Source organism: Rhinolophus ferrumequinum, chromosome 13 (genome assembly GCF_004115265.2).
Source record: "Rhinolophus ferrumequinum isolate MPI-CBG mRhiFer1 chromosome 13, mRhiFer1_v1.p, whole genome shotgun sequence".
NCBI classification, from domain to species: Eukaryota; Metazoa; Chordata; class Mammalia; order Chiroptera; family Rhinolophidae; genus Rhinolophus; species Rhinolophus ferrumequinum.
The window spans coordinates 35,967,240-35,985,841 of record NC_046296.1 but is presented as its reverse complement, the minus strand read 5'-3'; the positions used below and the strand labels follow the sequence as shown (position 1 = coordinate 35,985,841).

At 36.4% G+C, this 18,602-nt stretch overlaps 1 protein-coding gene across 21 annotated transcripts in view; it reads right to left on the bottom strand.

The window, feature by feature from the left end:
* The window catches only part of NRXN1 (neurexin 1), a 1,077,731-nt gene that overhangs the window by 569,367 nt on the left and 489,762 nt on the right, over positions 1-18,602 (bottom strand). For 13 of the 21 annotated variants that reach the window (XM_033124535.1, XM_033124534.1, XM_033124537.1 and 10 more), the window contains 3 exons: positions 10,107-10,490; positions 3,555-3,758; positions 897-923 (listed from right to left, as the gene is read on the bottom strand). In XM_033124535.1, the coding sequence (XP_032980426.1) occupies positions 897-923; positions 3,555-3,758; positions 10,107-10,490 (615 nt within the window). The remainder of the gene's footprint in view (positions 1-896; positions 924-3,554; positions 3,759-10,106; positions 10,491-18,602) is intronic. The other 8 variants (XM_033124541.1, XM_033124548.1, XM_033124549.1 and 5 more) reach the window with 1 other exon arrangement.

Sequence of the window (18,602 nt, the reverse complement as noted above, 5' to 3'; positions counted from 1 at the left end):
ATGAGAGATTAGAAGCTTGTTAGAACCATTTCATTTAAATAGCTAATGACTTTGTTATCATTGGAGGAAATTCTTTAATGTGGTCAGCAAAACCTGGAAAAGAGAAACCTAAATATTTATGTAAAGAAATAAAATAAATTTACTCTTAAGATAATGCTACAACTCAAAATAAAATCACAGTCCTTATATCCTTTCTGGTTCTCTAGTCCATGTAAAACTCAGTCCATGCATCTTTTCTGACTCATCATTTGGCATGCATATCACAGATTTGAAGGGTTTTGGTTATTTATGCAGATATACAATTAGGATGTAAAAATTCATCATGTAAATACTCTTAATAAACAAGAAAACATTATTCAGAAATATATATATATATATATATATATATATATATATATATATATATATATATATACTGGAAAGCACATTTTCCTATGCAAAACTGGTTGAATTTAGAAGGATTTAATAGTAACTCTCAAAATGAAAGGAATTAATTTTTTTTCTATATTTGAATTAAGAGATAAAATTGTTAAATGAAGGAAATAAGACCCACAGCATTTTTTCTGAAATTGGTCATGAAGAGAGCTACTGGAGTCCAAGATCTGGCAAAATGAAAATGCTACTTGCCTCATCCAAAAGTCTGTAGAGGCTTTTGCACCTTATGTTAAAAAATACTTGTAAACTTTCTTTTTCCATTTAGAGGTAGGAACTGTGGCGGTAAGTTTTCAGCTGTATAGAAAAATGAATTTTTACAACCCAGATGATGGACTGGTATACATCAAAAGCAAATTCATGGATTTTATAAATGCATTTCTCTTGCTCTCTCTTTTTTTTTATTGACTAGCTTACATCATAATGGAGGAATAACATTTTAAAAATTTTGAATAGGCACTTACTGGAATTACAGTTAATCCTGATACAATCTAGATGGGGAAGAATAGATGAAAAATGAAAATTTATCCTTCAAGGTAACAGCTGCAGACATCCAATAAAATCACAGTCCACCCTTCCGGGGACAGACACATGCAAAGATGGCCACTCCATATCATTTATTCTTTACATACTGCTAGAACCCAGATTCTTTGTTGTAAAACTTCACCATTGGAAATAACAATAAAAGGTTTTAAAAAATGGCCAATTCAAACAAAGCTACATGGTGACAAATCTAAGTGAAATAAAGAATTGTTAACTGTCAAAGATGCTTGGCTTAGACTGGCTGCAGCTTTCTCCCCATCTGTGAAAGAACATATCCTTGTTTTCAGCATAATTAAAAAGTGCTCCGTCACAATGGGGTACAGTGCAAGCTCAGCTAGGCTCAGACATCTTGGACCTCCAAACTCTAATATCCCACAAAGGCCAATAGAATCCTTTAGAATTGTGGTGATCAATGGAAAGCAAGTTGAAATGATTCTCATCTCACCCTAATGTTTTTTGAGGTTTGTTTTTTGTTTTTTTGTTTGTTTGTTTTTGTTTTTTGTTTTGGTTGGGCACAAAGGTAACAGCCTGATGTTGGCTGGATTCCATGCCTTGTATTAATTGGAGGAGGAAAGAAACGCTGTATGTTTCCTTTAGAAACTCTAGTAGCTAAGGAATAATGTCACTGTTCAGAGCATACAGCCTATCCTCTCTTAGGAGCTAACAATGTTCTCTCTATGTAAGAAGTATCATGGTTAACACTGCTATTGATTTTCCTTTTCTTATACTTACTTCTTATATAAAAGCAGATTCTCTAAGAACAGAATGTCTGATCTGAATAACACAAACTAAATCACAAGGATTCACAAGGATTATTCATAAAGGACTATGTGGAATGTTTTATGTTTATTTTATGTATAGATACATATTTGTTGATTTTGATTGTTATATTTAATGCCTTTGGGGAACATGAAAAATGTAAACCTAGATTCTGTTTCCATATAGCTGAGTTTGTCATGTGTCGTCAACCGCATCAGAAAAGTGGTTGCAAACAGCCAAGGACCAGCACCTACACAACTCTTTCCACAGAATGCTTTGCTGTTGGAAAATTCCCATGAGTGTTTCCACTTAGGCTAGTAGCCCCTTTGTCGCAACTAGGCACTTTTGTTTTGATTGACTTGTAGTAACCTAACATTGTCACTAGAGGGAACTGTAACAGAACAGTAAATGAAAGTGCTGTGTGTTCTTTAGTAATCTTTAAAAACACCCTTAGTATTTAATTTAATTTAACTAATATCAACAGAACATAATTGTATGCAATAAGCTATCAGTGAAACAACTCCATATTTTATGAGCTATCATTCTGCCCAGCACGATGTGAGAATGTGTTCACCTTTTACTACTCTTCACATTTTCCTACTCCTTTTGTAAATCTATGTAGTTTCAAAATTTTCCCTTCCTGTTTATTCACAGTGTGTGTGTGTGTGTGTGTGAGTGTGTGTGTGTGTGTGTATGTGTGTGTAGCACTTCCAGGAAATACAGTAAAACCTCATTAAGTTTTACTCCTCTTGGAGTTAATGATAATATTGAAATTTATCGGGCAGAATATTTATAATTCTTCATTTGGTAGGAGCAGAGATCACCTGAAAAAAATTGCACAAACAAACATACAAGTATACAAGTTGTGAAAGGCCAAGTTCAGGAAGAAAACTGATTTCAGTTACTTTACTATACATTAATGGCACAACTTGCATCAAATAATGTGCTAATTATGGATAATTCTTATCCACCCATTAAAATCTGCCTGCTAAGACCTTTCCTTAACAGGATTTTCCCAGCTATTAATTTATGGTTTCAAATGCAATTGAAAACAAAACGGCTTAATTTTTATTTATTTACTTATTTTTACTCTACAATTCGAACTTTTTCTTGATTCAGCCTGACCTGTCCCATATTTCATCTGGCATGTTGAGGTTTTACTGTAGCAACTCTTTCTTAATTCTATAATTAAGCAGGAAAGCATTATTTTTCTGTAGAAGAGCCTGTGTTTTTAGTGTTCTCATGGCTGTTTGCCGAGGGCCGCAGACTTTGGGCATTGAAGGGTTGTGGATTGCTGTTTGATAGCAAAATATCACCACACAGTATTTCCAAACAAAAAAGATGGGGTACCACAAAGGCAACTAATCAAAGGAGAAGCCCAAGGAGTACAGGAAAAGCCACTGTTGCTCTAGATCACAAAGCAGAAATTTGATATTTGGTGCATATGTTATCCAAGTAAATGGACCCGAAAGAATATCATCTATAACCAATCAGAATGTCACTAATTATAACAATAGGAAATTCAGTTTGAAGCATCTTCAAGCCTAATAATTTATATTTTCAATTAACCTCATTGATACATGTGGCTTCCCTTTTAAGAATCCTCAGTGGTAGAAAAAATCACAAAACAGTAAATTATGTTAAACAAAAGAGAAACAATAAAAAAGATGCCCCACAACCTAAATTAATTTAAAGAATGGAAATGAGACCATTAAGTGTTTTAACTTTCCATGGCAAACAGGCTACTTGATAAATGTTTGCAGGCAAAACTGAACAAAACGTGAAAAGTGTTAGTTCAATGGGGGAAGGTGAGTGGTTACCTAGATTGACCGTCAGTTTCACACGCCCTGCGTCCAGCTCCAGGCGGAGCGTGTCCGCCGAGTCTCGCGAGGTGGTTGCCATTAGAATGCCATATGCACGTTGGGATCGAAACCGTAAGGACACATCCTCAGCCTCTGTGTGCATTACCACGGGGAGCTGGATCTTCATAAACATACTCCCATCATAGCTCAGAACCGTTGCCTCTGTAGATGGGAAATGAATATAAAAGTTCTTGGTCCGTTTAGTGTATTTATACTTTGAAAAAGAAAAGCATGACCAATTAAAGTCTCCCAGATAGAACACAAGACTACAAACTCGGCTCATCTTCTTCAGAAATGAGCATTTATTTTTTATTTTTTATTTTTTAAGCTGGAAAGAGAAGTCACAGCAGGGAGAACTCCCTTCATGAAGTATCTGCCAAAGTCCAGAAGAAGATACGTCTGCACTTCGCTTTTGGTTCCCATAGCGCCTTCTACCTATAGCATTAATCCTGTTGGATTATCAGTGTTTAGGTATGTGTCTCTCTTCTCAAGAGCAGAGATCGATTCTTTTGTGTATCCACAGTGTGAGCCTGATTTGAAACATTAACAACTATTTAATGCATGCTTATATGTGGGTAAGCCGCACACCAGTTCTGTACAATGAGCCTTGGCTCTGGATCCTTCATCTGCAAAATGAGGGGATCTCATCTGCTACAGGAGAATCTTTAGGGACTTTGCTTGTCCTAAAAGCCTATGACTCTAAGAGAAGTTACCTAGAACTTAAAATGATCTGTAAGTACAACCCTGGTATCCTGAAAATATTAAGCTATTGCCAAAATGTCAATCACTATGTTCCTTGGTAATACTGAGTTAGGATGGGGGTGGGACTCAAGAACTGGTGTGTGCGCGCGCGTGTGTACTCATGCACACACGTGTTCCTAAAGTGGATTGCTTTAATAGGGAAGTCGGTTAATGCTGCATTAAACACATAAAAAAAAAGTGAATATCAAAAACTGTTGAACACAAACTGAGAGTTTTAAGAAATCATCAGGACTCCTTAATGTTAAACACCACATGGTAGTACAATGTTGCAAAACAAATATGAGTCATTTTGCTTTCTCATTATTTCTAGTAACTCAGAATATCATTGAAATAAAAGAAAAACTACCTGGATTCAAAATAAACGGGAATTTTCATTATCTTATCTATGTACAAGACACAGCAATTTACCGATGCAACTGTGCTTATTATTAAGGTTATATTGCTGGAGTTGTGGTTTTGCAAGTTTATTTTTCAAAATGTTAGGGAAGTCAAATATTCCTTCTAATACTTTACTCATTAGTTGTTGTCATCATGAGACTGAATGCACATCCAGAACTGATAAACACTGAATTCCAAGGTCTCTCCTTGGCACTCTTCTCTTTTCCATCCACCTCTTGACTGAAGGGATCTCTCTCAACTCACGTGCTCACCCCCCCAATCCATTTGTTATTGGCCCTGACTTCTCTCTTGAGCTCCATTATCCATCCATCGCCTATTTGACATATCCAAATTAAATATGACAGGCACCTTACTAAACTCTTAATTCCCCCCCCCACACACACAAAATGAACAAACTCGTTGTGCTCATTCTCCAATGTTTTCTATCTCAGCAAATAATGTAACTCCATTGCTCAGACCTTCAGCTTTCTGATTTCTATCTTACCCTCTCTGCCATGTCCAATCTAAGTGCAAGTCTGCAAGTCTTGAAGGCACTAATTCCAGTCCATTTCCTGAATCGATTGCTTCCTACCATTATCCCTAAAGTACCTCAGACTCTGCTCCAGTCTCTCACCTAGACCACTCCAATGGCTCCTACTTCTACTATTGCTCCCCATACACAGATGCCAAGCTAAACTTTTAAAGAGGTAAATCCGATTACATCACTTCATTGCTTAAACAATCACCCCCTCCCACCTCCACCCCACCCCCCACCATTAGATTCCCACTGCAGTTAGAATAACTTTTATATTGCTTTTTTTTCCCCCAACCTATAAGGTTTGGTGTGATCTGGCCCCAGCCTATCTCTCTGGCCCCAGCTTCTAGCATCCTGCCCTCCTCCCTTGTTTAGTAAACGCCAGCCATACTGATTCCATCTCCCATTCAAGGATTTATACTCTATCTTAAAGGCTTCACCCCAGATCTTTAGATGGTTGGTTCATTCAGCATTCAGATCTCTGGCCAAATGTTAGTTCACAGTGGCCTGCTGCAAGCACCACTTTAATCTCCCCTCCAGTTATTTTCTATCTATTTACCATTTAATTTTATTTTTGTAATTACCATTTCTTATGTGTTTATATAGTATTATCTGTCTTTGCCCTTTAGGATCTTGGCTAGTGTCAAGAGGGCAGACGGTGGGCTTTCCTGTTCATTGTTCTACCAACAGTAGAGGGCCCTAAAAAGTGCCAGGCACACAACAGTCTCAACAAACATTTACTGAATTGAAGATCGCTCTTGACACTGAAGATACATGAAATAATTTACTACAAATTTGGATGTCAAGCTTGTATATATGCTCACGGAAGAAATTGAGCATTCTGCCTATTATAAGTGGAATCTAATGTTGGTAATTTATGTGAACAAAATATTTACCTAAGTCTACTTAGGCCTTATGTAATTGTGCTGCAAAAGACAGGTTAGGAAAGGGGTCTGTGTCCCATGGCTAGTCACTGACGTAAGCACGGAGGAGAAAAATATAATCCTGTTAAAATATTATGGTTCTACATCATACCACATATTTTTCCAATTAGATAAGAAGTTTCCTAAATGGAAGCAATATCACAAGAGACAGAGTTCAATACAAAAAAAAAAAAAATCTAATAGCCGTTGTTTAAAAAATCATTAACATGTGATTTTAAAGTTGTAGTAAACTCTAAGTAAAAAATAGCAAAAAAACGAAAATGTGTTTCTAGTATAATCTTAAAAGAAATTTGATCTTTACTATTTATTTTCTTCAATTACAGCTAATCATTGTCCCTACCTATAAAACAATACCTGAATAAATGTTTAAAAGCCATTATCAATTGTTCAGTTACTGTGGTTTCCTGTAGATAAAAGGACTAAAACATTTTTAGCTTTCTCCTATTTATTTAGTCTGTAAATTTGGTCTCTATTATTCAATAATCATATTTTTAAAATGATGTCATATTCTTCTATGAAATGTAGCTTAGTTTGATTAAAAACTAAGTAGGGGGAACATCTTTTTAAAAATACAGAGGATTGATAGTGGAATATATATATGAAACACAATCCAAAGTAGAAAAATAATTAGAATCATTGGCCTTAACATTCTCCACAAAGTCGTAAGAATGAATAACATAGTAAAATAATAAAACTCGTGTGCCCCTGAGTGCAATTTAAAAAATTCTCAATATGAAAATAACTTGTTGATAAATGACAGATGACTGCCTAAAGGATTCCTCATAATTAGAGTTAATGTTTAATTAGACAAGAAATGGAAAATGCACAAGGTTGTAGTCTAGAGCTGCCAAATCAATGGTAAACAACATTCTGGCATTTGAAGGTTATGCGATTTGGCATCATCCTTTAACGTTAGTAAAATTATTTTATCATTTAGAATACAAGAGTCCTTTAAAAGGTTAATTTCAATACAATACTTCCCAGTGGGGGAGAAAAAGTTTCAACTCTGTCTCCTGTATTTCCTTCCCCCTTGTCTTTAAGTTTGATAGATTTGCTTTCCTGTGTTATTCCTTCTTGCAGTCTAAAGTGTACACCTGTGCTCCGTTTTGCTGAAAGGCAGTCACATATTGTGATCCACGATGAAAATCAGACAGGGAGCCAAATTATATTGCTCTGACATCTGTCCCTCCATCTGTTAGAGTTTTAACAAACAAGTATAAAGTAGACCTCTGGTTATACCATATACATATAACCACGAATAATTTCTGTATGAACAGGTCTCTATAAATTTTCAGTTTTATTGAAAAATAAAGCAGGAGGGAAGGTGCTGCATTTAATTTATATTCAATTGAACATTATTTATATATTACTCTTCCTTATGGGATCAATATACATAAAACAAAATACTATTTTCCTAAGTCAGCAAACACTGTTCTTCTAAACTCCTTTGCTTGCTTAATGGAGAATGGGATTGCAACATCATTCCCCATGCTGCATTGCTCATGAACTTGAACATGCTTTTTAACTGCTTTGGAAAATTTTCTTTATAAATTATCAATTATTACTCAAGAATAGCAAAATAAAAACTTTGTAAGTGTCCTTTGTTTTGAATTTCAAGAGTTGTCAGTCAACTCAGGTGATCAACAACCGTATACTATTAGAGAGTATCTGAAGAAGAACCACAGTGAAAGCCCTTTCTTATGAGTTGGAAACCCCAAGGGTTGGGCATGATCTGGTGTTGACTGAACTAGGGCACAGCTGGGAACTGGACAGAAGCCAAATTTCGTGGTATTGAGCATGACAAGCATCCTGCATCACCCTGTTCTCAAGAGATGCAATAATGTGATCAAGAAAATTAATTCTGAAAAGCAAAGACTTCTCACAGTACTCTGGGTAGTCCGGTAACAAAAAGCACACAGAAACATCCATTTTCTCCTCAACACACAACCAACCTGGAGATAAAGAAATCTGTAGAAATTTCCAGCCGACTGTCAGATAAAAATGTATGCCAGATCCCAGTGATGAAGTTTGCTATTAAATTATCATTTGCAAATGTGCATATGCTTGCTACCCTTCCTTCTAATTACTGCAATATATAAAGAGCCACTCATTCTGGCTCAAAAAGCTCTAAGAATTCTTTTTATTGCTGCCATATGTAGTAGCGGAACACTGCCACTGGGTGGTACACCGTGCATATTTAACTGCGGGCTTTTGTAATTCGGGTGACAGTTCAGTTATATACTTGCCTAGCTTCACTTAAGCAGGAGGCATCAGAAAGTCTGACAGCGCTCTGAGTGACTAAAATAAAAACTAAATCTTAAATCATAAAGGTGTGTTAATCTCACATTATGCCTAACTGTAATACATCTTCTGAACTTTGTCACTCTGTTACTGTTGCTGTCCCCTTTTGGAAATGCCTAAAAACCAAACTATACAAACAAGTAAACTAAGATTAGAAGAGAAAATATACAGAGACTATACCCCTTACAAATGAAAACTACGTAGAAATAGCTAACCTCCAATGACAATTCACAGGAATTGCAATTAGGTACTAGGAGAATGAATGAATCTATGTGATTAAAACACCCATCTACTGATCTATGTAATTGTATGACACACAACAGTGATGATATTTTGGGAGGTAATTTAAGATCATTATCAGATTATTAAGTTATTTTTTATTAATTATATATTAATTTAAATGATAGAGCTGGTAAGTGGATGAATCTCCTCATTAAGATCAAGAACTAAAGTCACATTTCAACTTTGGATTCTAGAAAATCACCACTTTTTCTCTAGAAAGTGTTAAATGAAATGAAATGACTATAACTATTTCAGAAATTAAGGGGGGAGAAAAACCCTAAATATGCATGGATTAAAAAATAGATGCTAGTTACTTTCAGGCATGTGAATAAAGCAATGTTATTTAGACCTGAGAGGACAATGGATAAACTCATCAATATTTTTTCATATTGATTTTTTTTTGTTCCATTGCTGAAAATAAGTGGCAATGGGTGTAGACTCGAAAGCATTTATCTGAAACTCTTAGGTCGATGGAAGGATATGTGTAGACCTGTTTGCTCTATGTCTTCCTTTAGTCTGGTCTGCAGATGAACTGTGGCAGCTATCACTCTTCACTTTTCCTTTAACCCTCATTCTTTGCCTTCTAATGGGAGTGGAAAAGAAAAATAAAAATGCAGCTTTGCCTCCTGTTAGAGAAGGAAATGGAAGTACCTGCTCAGAGCTTCAACAGACATGCAGCCTTAATGTCAAACACGTAAACGAATCCTGTGTGCTCAGTTAGGTCCGAGGCAAAGGTAAGCTCTTTAGAAATTAGGGTGCATTTCTGAAAATGTTGGTATAACCTGGATGCTTTAAAGTCATCTTATTTTTCAAATTCCAAACTTGGGCAAGTTGACTGAAGTGAAATGAGCAGGCTAACCTATTTCTCATGCAATAGTGTCAGGGAAGTTGCAACTTACAGCTTAGCTCGCTTCAAATGCTATTTTTTTGGTACAGATATTAGCACTGGATGCCATAAATATATCTAATTCGTGTCTTCTTACCTCCTAGTGTCCTGATATTTAAAAACTGGGCAAAAGATAAACTAGTTATTGTCTGTTATACATCGTAGGCCCATGACCTAGAGGATACAAAAGACCCAAATATTTATTCCTACAGTATACTTAAAAAGCTGTGTCTTCCCAGAATCAGATCCTTCGAAAATCATTCAGGACTCATCAGTAACACATCAGGTGTGGCTGCTCGGCTTTCACAGTTTGCTTCAGCAGAGCATAACTTATGTTTGCATGGTCAGTTTAAATTGGGAAGTCAACATTTAATACATTTTTCAACTCAGGGGAGTTGGCTGCTTGGTTTTTGGAATCCTACCTCTCTCGCAGGACCTGCCAAGGTAGCCTGTTCCGGAACAATCACAGACATATCTGTTCCACCCATCCCTGCACATGCCATTGTTTTTGCAAGGGTTGCTAAGGCACGGTTTTGCTGTTTCCCTTGAGCAGGAGGGCTTTACTCCAGCAGTACTTTGAACTTCAGCCATTTGCCGGATATCTTTGCTCTGGCCGTCGATGAACAAATCTCTGATGCAGCCCACGTAGCCATAGTTGAGCAAGGCGGTCCACACCTCAGTGGGGAAGACGAGGCCGGCTTTATTCTCTGGCAAGCCCCCCAGGTACAACTCATCATCCAAGTCCAGAATCTCACTCTCACCAGGAGCAGTGTAGGGTGTGCGCAGCGTGTTGACAGAAATGGTACCTGTTGGGAAGATGAGAGAACACATAGGTCTTTAAAGAATGCAACAAGTTCTAAATATCACCTCTCTTTCATCTGCCAAAGGGTGAACTCCTTGAGGGCTGACATTTTTTTTTTTTAATTTTTATATCTATTCCTAGTGTCTTGTACTTCTCAGTGGAATGAACGGAAATTTGTGGAACTAAGTGACTTTAGAAATAAGGAAGACTATAACTAAAAGGATGATGCAGATGCAGGCACACCTCATTTTATTACACCTCACAGATGTTGCTTTTTTTTTCTTTTTTCTTTTTTTTAACAAACTGAAGGCAAGACCCTCCGCCAGCAAAAAGACTGTGATTCACTTTATTGTGATACTCTCTTCCCGCCATGATCTGGAACTGAACGCACAATATCTCTGAGGTATGCCTGCATTTGACTTTGTGAATAAAAACCAAAGTGTACCAGCTAACAAAGAGTGTTTGTGAGTCTCTAACGGCTCAGCCAAGAAAGGAAGAAAGAAAAAAAAAAAGAAGAAGAAGTAAGGAAGGAAAGAGATATTGACATTCTACATCACTCTCTAACAGTGAAGAAAGAAAGACAGGATAAACTGACATTCTATATATTACTCTCTGGAATAAAGTCAGACTCTCTAGTTAATATTCATTTTGAAAGCTGGTATGCATCTGGAAATTATGGTGTTCATCTGTAACTGACTTGATTGGTTTTATTGAACATAATATTTTGAAGATTATTTATGTCAGAACCGACTGCGTCACTCTTAATCATATGAAGCTATCGATTAACCATTAAGATCTCAGTTTACTCGTACCAAATATGGGCACAATAATATGACCTACCTCATACTGTTGCTCTGAATGTTTAATCAAATAATATTAGTAAAGTCTAACTTATAATAAGTACTGCACAAATGCTGTGTATCATAATTAATTACAAGAACCAAATCAAATTGGCTGTTTACTTTTTAAAAACCAAAATAGTTACTTAACTAAAGTGACAAGTTTTTCCCCTCACTCCAAATATAAAAGGAAAATAATTCTATTAGCTTATTAATATACAAGAACTGTCACCCTAAGCATAAGATTAAGAGTAGATATTCACATGGGATTGAGAATCACAGAAAAAAAATATATATACATATACAAATATGTATATGTATATATATTTACAGAATCTATTAAAAGAAGAAAAAATGAAAGAAGGTGGTTTTTAATCAATACTTCCATCCTACACCACCAGATTACTCAAAATTCCACCAATATTTTATCTCTAGAAAGCTTTTGTAAAAATGCAACTATGATACCTGAAAAATGTACCACACTGACTCATTACCAGCTTATCCCAGATTTATATTTTAGGTCTAGACCATAAGGCAGAAGAGGAAGAGTCTAAAGAGGGAAAGTGGATTAGAAAATGTCTGATGCCATGCCGGCCGCTGACACAGCCTCAGGAATTTGAGGGGCACAGACACACAAGAGGGGTCTGAAGACAGAAGATGGGTACAGAGGTAAGACCACGCGGGGAGAGTAGAGTGTGGACACAGGTTGGGTAGGAAAATGCATTTTGGTTGCTTTACAGAATACGTAAGGCCTGACCCAAGTAAAAATATGCCTGTGATGAATGTGAAAGGTGCGTCTAACTAAGGACAATAGGGCAACTGGTTTCTGTACTATGCCCAGGAGCGTTCCAAATCCCAGGAGAAGGGGCATTTCTCCATATGGACAGTGTAACAGGATCTGTCTTTGTGAGGGAGAAGGGCATGGGAGCCACTAACAGAAACTGTGCAGGGAGCCAAGTCATTACGAGGACATTTGTCTCTCTAGACTTCCAGAGAAAGAAATGAAAAAGGCTCCTAGGGGAGAAACACTCAAAGGCATTGCTATTTTGGCCTTCCAAAGAGGGGAGTACAATAGGGTTTTCAGAAGGTGGCAGCAAGAACGGAAGACAACAAAGTACTCATTTTTTTTACTGTGCACATTTGTACAAGTATCCAGAAGAAAACTCATTTAGCGACATGCAGGCACCATAAAATCCTACTTAGAAAAATAATCCTACTTAGAAAAAAAAAACCACCGTCTTGGGGAAATGAAATACATAATTTTGAGAGAGAATGGTGACACTTTTCTCTCCCAAATAGAATTTCATTACATGCATTTTTAACTGTCCAAAATGCCCTAAGAAGTGAATTAACAGCTGATCCCTACCCTTTACAGCAGTTAAAGTTAGAAAATGATGAGAAAGAATGAGTGCTAATGACAAAAGGAAAGGCAAACATTAAAAAAACACAAAAACTACATACTACATGTGGAAAACGAAGGGTTGTATGCAGTGAACACAGTGACTTATGTTTATGAAATAAAACAGAGAGGTTGTGCCATCCTGTTTTCCAATTAGTTCAAGGCTTACTCGAAATAACTATATAATATTGAGAGAGAATTGTTAAACAACACAGAGCAAGTGAACAATAACGAAGTTTTACAAGCATGGGAATATGTTTTTAAAAACATGTTAACTTTTTCCATATGTCTTTTTTATTCATGGAACAAGCTTGATGCAGCTCAGGGGAAGAAGGAAAAACAAACACTTGGAAAAACTACATTGTCTTTATTCATGATGTTCTAAGTCTGACATTAAGGGGGAGCTTGGAGGATTCCTGAGATGAAGGACTTCAGTAGCTTGTGTCACACCCAGTCTCTCCTCTCCTCCAGAGTTCCATTGCTCAGTACAACATGTAGTTTGCATATTCAGTGCTTCTACACTCTCAGGGGCAAAACTGCTGCCAGGTATTTCAGACACTCACCCACATATAGTTTGTCTGACAGTGCGAATGATATGACGGGATCTCTGGGGTTTTATTTATGATGCGTTAGTGTCTGTTTTGAGCAAAGTAGTGTAAGCAAGTTCAGCTATGTTTTTTATGAATGTACATGTGGTGGGCAGATGAAGATATTCACTATAACTGTTTTCTGGTCATAGCACCTAAAGTTAATCCACAGTTTTCATAGATTTACATACAGCCCAGTGCATACAGGCACACACACTTGCACACACGCTTACACACACACACACACACACACATACACACACACTGAAACGACAATTTAACAGAAAAATACTTAACTCTATTACCTCTGAGGCACTCTGACATTTTGTTCTTATTATAATATACAATTTTATTAATATAAATGCTAGACATGACCCATTGGATTGACTTCAGGACCAATTAACATGTCGTCACCCACAGTTTCCATAACACTGATTGAGAGGTTACTATCATAAAAATAAGGCTGTTTTACCCATAGCTCCTTATTGTACCTTGAACAGACAATTGTAGAGTTTTCACGAGAAAAAGAAGCAATGAAAGATGGGAAAGAAAACAAAAGGAATATAACCCAACCTTCAACTCAAATACAGTCCAAGGGGAACTAAAACTTTAATTTAGCCCCAGATTCAAGGAAAGGAGTCACATTGAGCCTATGCATGTATCAGATACCCTCCATTAGAATATTCTGCAAACAAACATAATAAAATGAAACAACCATGATGGAAAATCAACTATTGTTTCCTTTACATGCTTTGCCAACCCACATACACTTAGATTTTAAAAGAAAAATCTTTATAAAAGTCATGGCATAAAAGGGTAGGGGTGTAGAACTAATTTAAGTGAAATGGAAACAATTATTTTATATTCTGAAGATGAACAGACTAACAACTTTATTCGAAATAATTAAATTTTATTACTGAGTCAAATAGATATTTATATTTTAGCCTACACATGTGCAAATGTCCTGAAATACACACATTTCTGATAAGGGATTTGAATCCTACATTCCTTAATGATATTATTATTGACATACATCAAAGAACATTTCCACCTAAGCAAAAGATTCACCACAGTATCACTAAATTCATTAAGTCAGTTTAACACCTACGTATGAGCATAGTGAAATATCAATATTAAGGTTCCCAAATGCCTATTTTATTATAATTGAGTTATGAAGGCAGTAGTCACGAAGAAAATGTAAAATGAATATTTAAACTTTGTTCATTGATAATTAAAAACAACGGAATAGTTGCCGCTGCTGTATAAATCAACAGAAAATGAAAATTTTCCAAAGGCTGCAGTATGACCATATGCAAATGAATTTTTAAGAGGAAACAAAACTCTGGGTATATTATTGGTTGATCCCTCTATTTTTTTCTAAGAACTATAAATACTGATACGTTCTCTTTGGAATAGCTTGACTATTTCATATATTCTACCTTCCACTATAAATTATATTTAAAGTTTCTGGTAAATTAAATAAGCATTTTATGTAAACACTGCTATATTTGAGCTGTTAAAATTTGGAGATGGTAGTCATAGTTGGAGACTTATTTGGATCAGTGCTGCATGCTTCAATTTTTAAGAATCCAGGGGAAAAACTATTGAAAACAGTTCTCAGTCATAAAAATGGAAATCAACTTTACAATTTGGTCTGGTATTCTTAACCTGTTAGTTTCCACTATATTTTCATCCAGTTTTTCTTGGCTATTCCACTTCTAGAAGATTAGCTTACAGGATGAGAAGAAACATGAAGGAAAGGTGAGATTTAAAATAAGTTAATTTGGTTTCAAGGTTTAAATTACTGCAAAAGTTTAAATGACTGGGAAATGAGGGGGTAGAAAATAGTGTGCTGTAATGGGAAATGCTTTTGCCTGGCCAGAAGGAACCAATTTTCATGTTTTAGCTTTGCAACTAACTAGCTGGCGAGCTTAGCCAAATAAGACACTCATTAGGCCTCAATGCGGCTCTTATGCAAAATAAAGGACTTGACTGGATGGTCACTGTAGTTCCTTTTTGAATAAAAATTTCTACTTAAAACAATATTTTGCTTAAATATCACTTTTATCTATTTTGATTCATCTCTCATTGCAGAAGGGAATTAGACCCCACAAACTGACAAATGTACTTGTCAAATTCATATTCCATTAACAACTTCCAACTTAGTAAAAAGGCATAATATAAGTGATAAAAGCAGAACAAACTATTGACTATACGGTATAATGCAAGCTATATAATTCCCATAAAATAGATTAAAAAAAAATGAAGCATAATATTAACAATGGGAGTTTTAGAGCAGTGGGATTATTTCCCTCCTTTCCGTTTTAATTTTCTGTGTCTTTAAAAAAAAAAAAAAAGTCATGTTAAGTTTATAATAGGAACTGAAATAAACTTTAGTTGAAAACAAAATAAAAAATACACTCTTAATATGGTTTTCTGCTTAACACTGTGTGTTTTCTGCTTACTTGGATTCACCCACGAGCCAAGAATTTCAGGAATTAAACCAATATGTGAAGAAATCAATCTTGGGACAAAATGTAAAATTTTGAAAATCACTACAGAGAAGCGAGATTGAAGGGAAAGGGCACCTCGTATATTATACAGCGTAAACTGAAACAATTTGTTAGTAAAATAACCTGTCATTACCTTTCAAAATTGAAAATTCAATTAACCCAGCAATTCCATTTCTCAGAATCTGTGCTACAGAAATTCTGACCAATATGCATAAAGATACAATATGAAGACTTCTTTTATAAATTAGTTTAAAACAGTGAATTTTTTTTAAATTAAAAGTTAAATGACCATCAATAGAGAAGTGACTGAGTAAATATAAATCAATGTGTTTAAACTAAGGGATATATAATGTCACTACAAAAAAATGGCGTAGAGAAAGTTCTCAGTCTCCCAATAATTGTTGAAAAATGATTTCATTTATGTAAAAAGGAAGCTCTACATTTATTTTATATGTATAAATGTATTTATAGATATACTGATGCGTAGGAAAACACTTGGGAATTTTTCAACACCAAATTATTTTAGTGGTTACCTATGAAGAAGGGAGTGAAATGGTGAGGGAAGCGTGAGGCAAATGAAAACTTTTCATGTATGTACTTTTTGAGTTGCCTGAACATTTTCACCATTAGCACAGTATTCATATGTTACATACCTGCCATGTATTAAGAACATGCACATATACAAAGAAACATACACACTCATAGCAACGTATGTATATATGAATTTTTAAAATGATCATACACAATGGTAGAAAGTAGTGAATATCAATCAGGTGATATATTTTGTAACAATGAAAATATTATCTTGTAGAAGTTCCACGGATTTCCACTCAGCACTGCACAGAGAGGGTCACTGTGGCTGGGTGTTGTTAGATAACTGAGTATTTCCTGAGGGTGCAACTGACACCATAGCCCAGGGTCTGTCCCTTAGCCTGGTAGGCCCAGAAAGGAAATTTGGTAGATTTAAAGAGCGAGGTTCCATATCTCAGGATTTAACTGACATTTACCGAAGCCCACAAGACTGATGTATAAAACAAGAATGCCAAGTAATTAATTCTCTATGAGAAATTAACTATCACAGCATACTGAATGCTTGCTGTGCAGCTCTGTCAGTATGAGATCCCGATTTATAATCCAAATGCTTATTTATTCATTTATGATGGGAAATGTAATTGTTACAGGAACCTGAACATGCACATATACAGACAGCACTGGTCTATTTTATCCCTCAAGTGCAATCAGACTTACAATGACAGCTAAATCTTAATCAAAAGAGTGGGGGACATGGATTCAAAACAAGAAGAGTGCATGAGGTAAGGCGATGTGTAGAAATATTAGTCTAGGATGGTCTGACATTCTGATCTCAATTAAGATGACCTGCCTTTTATCGCTACGGTGAGGGTGAGGTAGTCACGTCCCCTGGACAGTTCTTAGATGGGCAGCGCCAATATTTGTCTCAGTGGCTTTCTTTTCTATGGTCAAGTTAACACACTGAATCCTACAAGCCTGGGAGCTTATGAAGGCGGCACTAGAAAGCTATGCTTTGATTCTCAGATGCAGTTTTCTTAACTCCGAGAATAAATGTTGTTACTTAGATATGTTTGAGTGAAAAAGAGTTTATGACATCATATTTAATAAACAGCTTGAAGAAATATGTTTATACTGTAATTGCAGCTGTATAAAATATATGTACATGTTAACAAAGACTGGAAAAATGTGCAAAATTGAAAATGTTTTGAGCAGGGAGAAGACAGTAGATGGCCTTTTTCTTTTTAAACATGTTCAGAAAAAATACTTAAAGCCAAGCATCAATTGAATGTAACAATTTTATGCAAAACTGAATCCACCTAGTCATTACAATAGTCAAATAATTGATAAATTATTGATAAGTTATTTCTGTCTTCCTATCTGTGGCCACGCAGCAGCCTACCCGTCTGTCTCCTGGTACCTGCCCCCAAAGAAAGGAGAGTCTGTGAGACGGATCCTTTCAGTGACTTTGCTTCCCCTTTGTGTTTGCACCTTATGTCTCCCTATTTGGACCCAAAAAGATGGCTGGTCAGCCAATGATGAGTAAGATTCCCCATGGGAGAGGGGACAACTCAAGCCAGGCACAGTCGAGTGGGGACCAACAGGAGAACCCACGGGGTTCATAGAGGCGAGCACAGTCCCCCACCTTCCCCAGGCTAAGGAAAGCCTCTGCCTCTGAGGCTGCATTCCTTCCCAAAACCTGTAAGGGAAGTGATTCAATGATGTGCTCTCCATCTATTCATATGCATAAAGGTTTTGTCCCTTGGGGAAGTACAGACATCCTGAGACTTATGGTTCAGCAGCCTGCAGGCAAGGGTGATTGGCTTGAATCAGTTTCCTACTATGATGTGTGGGATTCACAGATCTTGAGATTGACAAGCTTTATCTCCTTAACTTCCCCACCTAACTAATAAAAGCTAATGCGTAAGCCCATTAGGTGCGCTCAGTCCTTGAGGCTGCACGTCCCTTGGCCCCGCTTAACTCTGTTCATGGCTACTGTCTTTTCTTAACCCTGCACCGCCCTCCTCGCTCCCCACAACCCACATTGCACGGGATGTGACATCTGGCACCCAACGTGGGGCCCTCTGAATTCTGGGGTCCAATTTTGGAACTCACTTGTGGTGCTCAAGAAGGAAAGTCTACTTCCAGTCGGAATACAAAAAGGTTTCAAAGAGGTTTCATGGCACAAGGCCCAGAAGTCGCAACAACTACTGGAAGAAAGTAGGGTAACTCCTGGAGAATTAACCAAGG